Consider the following 7,524-nt stretch of genomic DNA (forward strand, 5'->3'; position numbering starts at 1 on the left):
TGGCAATCTTTGGCAAATGCTGGGACTCCTCCAATGACTATAATACTGGGAATCTTTGGCAAATGCTGGAACTCCTCCAGCGGGTATAATATTGGCAATGTTTGGCAAATGCTGGGACTCCTGCAATGGGTATAATATTGGCAATATTTGGCAAATACTGGGAATCTTCCAATGGGTGTAAAATTTACTATATCTGGCAAAAGCTGGGACCCCTCCAATGGGTATAAAATTGCCAATGTGTGGCAATCCATATTTACCAACTAGTTACTAAATTCTCAAAAATCAACAATTAATTTAAAATATACATTTAGTCTTATTAGTAACAGCTCAAAGTTTGCAGTTTTTAATCAGCTGCATTAATCACTCCCAATTTCAATGCAAATAAATGACTATTCATTCACTTCTGTGCTGCTGGATGTTGTGTTTCTATAGCTGCTAATAAATAATATATTGCTGTTTATTGTAAAGATCAGTATGTGGATCAATTCTATCCAGTGGATTCCACCAAGATAGAACTGTGGTTTAAATGATGCAGGGCAATGCTGATAATTGTAGTTCCACAGGAAGACTGAACCTTGATATCCTTCTCAGTTAAATCAGCTGCAATATTCACCCAACCTCTTGTTCACTTGTGTCCTGCTATTTTTTGTGGTTCCACTGCTGCTAACAAATAATACATTGCTGTATGAATATGAAAATCAGCATGTGGATGAACTTCCATACTAATGAATGCCACCTAGATAGAACTGTGTTTTTAAATGGTGTGGGAAGTGTTGAGACTTGTAGTTCCACACCGGGAGCAAGCCATGATATTATGTTAAAAATCACCTAAATATAATCGAGGAGGTCATGCTGGAGCTCACAGTTCCACATTTTCTAATTATCTTCATACAGCATTAATTAGTTTCTCCCACAGAAGTTGATGTAGAACATTGAACTGTTCACATTAGTCCGGAAAGTTGAAGGAGCTTGCAGCTAAGAGCCCCTGACACACAGTGGGGCCAAATACAGGTTCAAGCTACTGACCCTACCAGGAGCGGACTGACCATTTGGAAACTCGGGCACTGCCCGAGGGCCCGGGGTCAGTAGGGGGCCCCATGAGATGCCCCTGGTACCTTTTTCATAGGCTTCTTTGAGTTTGGGCAAGGACACAGGGGCCCCATGATCCCCTATTGCCTGGGGGCCCCATGAGTTGTCAGTCCGCCCCTGGACCCTACATGTATATTTTTGGCCTTTGAAAACCTTGCAAACACAAGCAGAACAAACTACTTGCAGAGAATGTCCTGTCCTTGTTGGGGGACTGGACTGAGGACCCAGTACAACAAGACAACAGTGCTAGCTGTCATTCTAGCCTAGTTACCTCTTATCAAGAACCATATTAAAGTACGCCAAAAAAATGCCAACTCTATACAAAAAAATCCAACACTGGCATTGAGGCCTCATATCTCCATGGTCTTTGTATCACCATGATCCGGGTATTTCCATGGTCCTTGTATTGCTATGATTCCTCTGTCTCAATAGTTTCTGACAATCCACAAGCTCTGAACATTTAAAAAATATTTCCATAGAGTCTGTTGTAAGATCTTGGCCAAATTCATTTCCATATTTTATCAGAAGACCATTTTGTTTCCTTACACTATAAAGCAGGGTTTCTCAGCCAGGGTTCCTCCAGAGGTTGCTATGGGTTCCTTGAGAAATGGGCAATTTCTGCATCTCAGATAAGTTCCCACTGACACCATTGATCTTTTCAGATATCTGTAAGGGGATAATTCATCCTAATAACCTCAGGTGGAAGGAGCATTCTTCCCACTAACCATCCCACTATAGTATCATGAGTTGTAGATATAGTAATTTTTAGTAGGGGTTCCCTGAGACTGGAAAGTTTCTCAAGGGTTCCTCTGTGCTGAAATGATTGAGAAAGGCTGCTATAAAGTGTTATATAAAACATCTGTTTCACATAAGATAATGAATATTAAATCTGTCATGGAAAAGGTAGGTTTTTATTATGCCACTGTGTGCAAAGTAATCTCAAACTTTTCCAGAGACAAGAAAAAAAAATCCAGGTACAACTTTTTAAACTTCAATGCTCTCCTTGGAAAATGGGCACATTTAATTCTTGGGTTTGTTTGGAGGAAATCTCACAAATGCAAGCATAACTTAAAAACCACATGCAAAAAATGTCTTGTCCTTGGTGGGGACTGAACTGAACTCCCAGTAAAGCTATTGTCTTACCAGTTGCTTTAGCCTTGGTACTAGGGGTCAGCTCAGGGGTGTTTGGACTCATGTCTGAACATGCCTGGGCTCATTCCTGCTAGGGACTTTATATCAGGAGCCTTAGTAAACTACGCCAATAAATGCCACTTTAATACATATAAACCCTTAAATGGCATTCAGGGCTTGTATCTCCATAATTCTTGTATATCCATGATTCTTGTATCTCCATGGTTTCCTACAAGTTCTTAGCAAAAAATGTTCTATAGTTTCTGTTGCCTTCCAGTTCTTGGCCAATTCTATTTCATATTTTATCAGAAGACCGCATTGTTTCCTTACACCCTCAAGTGTATCATTATCAATAAATGCTAACTCAATAAAAATATAAACCGGTGTTTAAGACTTGTATCTCCAAGGTTTCCAACAATCCACACATTTTCAGCATTTAAAAGTATTCCCATTGGCTCTGTTACCAGCCAATTCTATTCCATATTTTATCAGAAGACTGCTTTGCTTCTTTACACTATAAGACGTCGTATACAATAGCTATTTCACATTTTCATAAGATAGTAAACAGCAAATGTTTCATGGGAAAGGAAGGTTTTTATTATGCCACTGTGTGAGAAGTAATCTCGAACCTTTCCAGGGACTAAAAAAAATTCAGGTACAACTTTTCAAACTCCAATGCTCTTCCTGGAAATTAGGGACATTTACGTCTTGGGCTTATTTGGAGGAAACCTCACAAATGTAAGCAGAACTTACAAACTACAAGCAAAGAATGTCCTGTGCAAGGCCAGAATTCTATTGTTTTACCCATTGTTCTAGCTTTGGTACTAGGGGTCAGCTCAGGTATGTTCAGGCTCATGTCTGAACATGCCTGAGCTCATCCACGCTAGGGACCTTTTTTCAGAGCCTTAATAAAGTATGCCAATAAATACCACCTTAATACAAATACCCCCTAACATGGTGTTCAGGGCTTGTATCTCCATGATTCTTGTATCTCCATGATTTTTGCATCTCCATGGTTTCCTAAAATCTGCAAGTTCTTAGCATTTACACATGTTCCATAGTCTCTGTTGCTAGCCAGATCTTGACCAATTCTGTTTCATATTTTACCGGGGGACAACTTCGTTTCTTTACACTATCAAGATTGGTATCTCCAAGGCTTCCAACAAGCCACACATTTTCAGCATTTACACATATTTCCATAGTCTCTGTTGCTAGATCTTGGTCAATTCAATTCCATATTTTACCAGAAGACCACTTTGTTTCCTTACATTATCAAGTGGTATTTAAAATAGCTGTTTCAGCTTTACAAAAAGTCATATCTAATAACTGTAAAACCAAACCCATACATACAGTATTCCGTGAACCCTATAAAAGAAAATAGGATAAGACAGTGGGGGTTATTTAACAAAACTGGAGAGTGCAAAATCTGGTACAGTTCTGCATAGAAACCAATCAGTTTCCAGGTTTTATTGTCAAAACTTAATTGAACAAACTGAAGTTAGATGCTGATTGGCTACTATACACAGTTGCACCAGATTTTGAGTGCTTCAGCTGTAGTAAATCTACCCCAGTGAAAAGCAGATGTTTGAACTTCACATCTATATAATATAAAAAAAAATTCTCTCTAAAAAAACAATGAATGTTTAAAAGTAGTCAAGGCGGCGAATGAAACACAGGTAACACCATACATATTTCTTAAATTCAAACCCAAAGACAATAAAATAAGATAGTAAAAAGCAAATCTGCAAACCTTACATCTATTTAAAATTAAAAAAAAAAAATGCCCTTCATAAAAAAACGATTGTTTAAAGTGGCTGTGGTGGCAAATGTAACACAGGTAATACACCTACATATTTCTTTAAAAAAAAAGAGGAAAAAAAGAAGATAGTAAAAAGCAAATCTGTGAACCTTACATCTATATAATATAAAAAAAATGTCCTTCATAAAAAAAACAACAAATGTTTAAAGTGGCTGTGGTGGAAAATGTAACACAGGTAACACGCCTACATATTTCTTTTAATAAAAAGGGAAAAAAAATAAGATAGTTAAAAGCAAATCTGCGAATCTTACATCTATTTAAAAAAAAAAGAAATGTCCTTCATAAAAAAACCAACAAATGTTTAAAGTGGCTGTGGTGGCAAATGTAACACAGATAACATGCATACATATTTCTTAAAAAAAAGAAAAAAATAAGATAGTAAAAAGCCAATCTGCGAATCTTACATCTATTTAATATAAAAAGAAATGTCCTTCATAAAAAAACAACAAATGTTTAAAGTGGCTGTGGTGGCAAATGTATCACAGGTAACACGCCTACATATTTCTGAAAAAAATAAATAAGATACTAAAAAGCAAATCTGCAAGCCTTACATCTATTTAATATAAAGAAAAATGTCCTTCATAAAAAAACAACAAATGTTTAAAGTGGCTGTGGTGGCAAATGTAACACAGGTAACACACAAAGCAAATCTGCGAACCTTACATTTGTTTAATATTTAAAAACACATTCTCTCTAAAAAAATTAATGTACTCTCCAAAAACAAAATTAAAAAAAATAAAAGAATGATTATTTCTCACTTCATGCTTGGAGCTTTTTTCACACACTTGTGTGCAGATAATCACATATGCAATTATTAAAAGTAGTCATGGTGCCAAATGTCACACAGGTAACACCCATGCATCTTGCTTAAAAAAAAAGAAAAGAAAGAAAAAAAAAAGAAAGCATAAAAAAGAAAGAAAGGAAAGAAAAAAGAAAGAAAAGAGAGAATAAAAAAAAGAAAGAAAGGAAAGAAAAAAAGAAAGAAAAAAGAAAGAAAAGAAAGAAAAAAAAAAGAAAGATAAAGAAAGAAAAGAAAGAAAAGAAAAAAATGAAAGAAAAGAAAGAAAAAAAAGCAAATATCTGATCTAATATTAAAAAAATATATTCATAAAAAATATTTCCTAAAAAAGAATTAATAAAAGTGGTTACACATGTGGAAAACCAAGGATTTTATTATGCCACTGTCTGCAAAGTAATCTCAAACATTTGCTGGAACTAAAAATTCCAGGTACAGCTTTTCAAAATCCAGCGCTGTCCCTGGAAATCGAGGACTCTTAGCCCCCGGAGCTAAGACAATGTGTCGAGTGCAGTAATCCATAGCAACCTTTTTCTTTTTTTTCTAACTGACCCATCTGCAACGCACTGACATCCGGTCGCTCTGGGTTACTGCACATCATCATTGCACGGTTAGAAGCGAGGGTTAAAAATGGAATTTAAAGGGACTTACCTGCCACGAGGATGTACATGCAGCACTTCAGAAAGTGGCGTGTGCAAGAGAGGCGCTCCATAGAAGCATCCTGTCTGTGACTTCAGCTCCTGAGTGACTCCTGGAGACGACAGCTGCTGCTGCTGAAGGATTTGCCAGGCAAATCAGCAGAGGGTTGTCAGACTCCAGCCTGCCTCTTCCCTTAGGTGATTTGAATGTGCATACAGAGACTATAGGGGAAGGAACACCTGCTAAATGACTGTTTACCCTGCACTGGCCGGGCCAGCTAATGGGGACTATTATTTGTTCCAGGCAGGCTCCCTGGATGAAACCAGCCCACATCCACCAGGGGTTGTTTAGACTCAGCCTGGCAGGCTTTCCACATGAATAGTTGTGATTCCTCGCCGCTTATCCTCGCCGCTGCTTTGTCAATGCTGTAAATGAACTAACAGGCAACACTTATTAATTATTTGCTACTGTTCATTTTTTTTTTTTGCCTGCTGTTGCTTTCTTCATCAGCCAATACCCGTCATCACCACCAGTCAGAGTCGCCCCTCACTTCCTTTTTTTTTTAACCCCTTGCCTACCGGGCACTTTCACCCCCTCCTGCCCAGGCCAATTTTCAGCTTTCAGCGCTGTCGCACTTTGAATGACAATTGCGCAGTCATGCAACACTGTACCCATATGTCATTTTTATCATTTTTTTCACACAAATAGAACTTTCTTTTGGTGGTATTTAATCACCACTGGGTGTTTTATTTTTTTGCGCTATACACAAAAAAATAGCAAAAACATTTTTTAAAAAATAAAGTTTTCTTTGTTTCTGTTAGAAAATTTAGCAAACAGGTAATTTTTCTCCTTCACTGATGTGCATTGATGAGGCTGCACTGATAGGCAGCAATGATGAGCACTGATAGGCAGCACTGATGGGCACTGATAAGCTGCACTGATGGGCACAGATAGGTAGCACTGATGAGGCAGCACTGATAGGTAGCACTGATGAGGCAGCACTGATGAGGCACCACTGGTGGGCATTGATGAGGAGGCACTGTTAGGCAGCACTGATGGGCACTGATAGGTAGAACTGATGGGCACAGATAGGTAGCACTGATGAGGCAGCACTGATAGGTAGCACTGATGAGGCACCACTGGTGGGCATTGATGAGGAGGCACTGTTAGGCAGCACTGATGGGCACTGATAGGTAGCACTGATGGGCTCTGAAAGATAGCACTGATGGGCACTGATAGGCAGCACTGATGGGCATTGATGAGGCGGCACTGATGGGCACTGATGAGGTGGCACTGATAGGTAGCACTGATGAGCACAGATAGGCAGCACTGATAGGTAGCACTGATGGGCACAGATAGGTAGCACTGATGAGGCAGCACTGATGGGGTGGCGCTGATGAGGCAGTGCTGATGAGGCAGCACAGGTGGGCCTTAATGAGGAGGCACTGATAGGTGTCATTGATGGGCGGCACTGACCGATAGCACTGACTGGTGGCACTGCTGGACACTGATGGGCGGCACTGATTGATAATCAGGGTACTGATAATCAGTGTGCATGTCCTCTGTGACATTTGCCAGTTTTCAGCAGTACTGTGACAGCATGAGGAAAGTGCAGCCGATAACTGGCAACTCTATTTACTTTGTGATCTGCTGTGTCATTGGACACAGCTGATCACGTGTTAAAAGGATGCTGTGATTGGCCTTCTACCTTTTACCATAGGACACAGCGATCACCGACTGCACCGGCTGCCCGCCGCTGGAGGTGCGCAGGGGGCGTGTTCTGTGAGGACATCCATGGACACCCTCCCAGAACTAGACAACTGAGCTGTGTCTGTCTTTCGGCTATAGCGCGGTTGGCAAGCGGTTAACACTCGCCAGCACAACCACTTTTAAACATTCAGGCCCCATTCACATATCGCGGGTTCCTGCTTGCCATTTTAAAAGCACAATTCGCACTCAGAGAAACTCAGGGACCAAATTTAGTCCCTGAGCCAGGCGTGACTGTTCATGTGCGTTTCTCGCATGACAAAATCACACCACATTGGGGTCC

At 39.7% G+C, this 7,524-nt stretch overlaps 1 protein-coding gene across 2 annotated transcripts in view; it reads right to left on the reverse strand.

Annotated features, from left to right (window-relative positions):
* The window catches only part of HEPACAM2 (HEPACAM family member 2), a 179,015-nt gene extending 173,139 nt beyond the window's left edge, over positions 1–5,876 (reverse strand). The window contains exon 1 of one of the 2 annotated variants that reach the window (XM_089692115.1): positions 5,487–5,875. In XM_089692115.1, the coding sequence (XP_089548241.1) occupies positions 5,487–5,547 (61 nt within the window). In that variant the 5' untranslated portion in view covers positions 5,548–5,875. Of the gene's footprint in view, positions 1–5,486 lie in introns of both variants that reach the window. The other variant, XM_089692116.1, reaches the window with a different exon arrangement.
* Between the last annotated feature and the right edge of the window lie 1,648 nt (positions 5,877–7,524).

This window comes from Staurois parvus, unplaced genomic scaffold (assembly GCF_062004578.1).
Source record: "Staurois parvus isolate SC_StPar_1 unplaced genomic scaffold, SC_StPar_1.0 ptg000576l, whole genome shotgun sequence".
Classification (NCBI taxonomy): Eukaryota; Metazoa; Chordata; class Amphibia; order Anura; family Ranidae; genus Staurois; species Staurois parvus.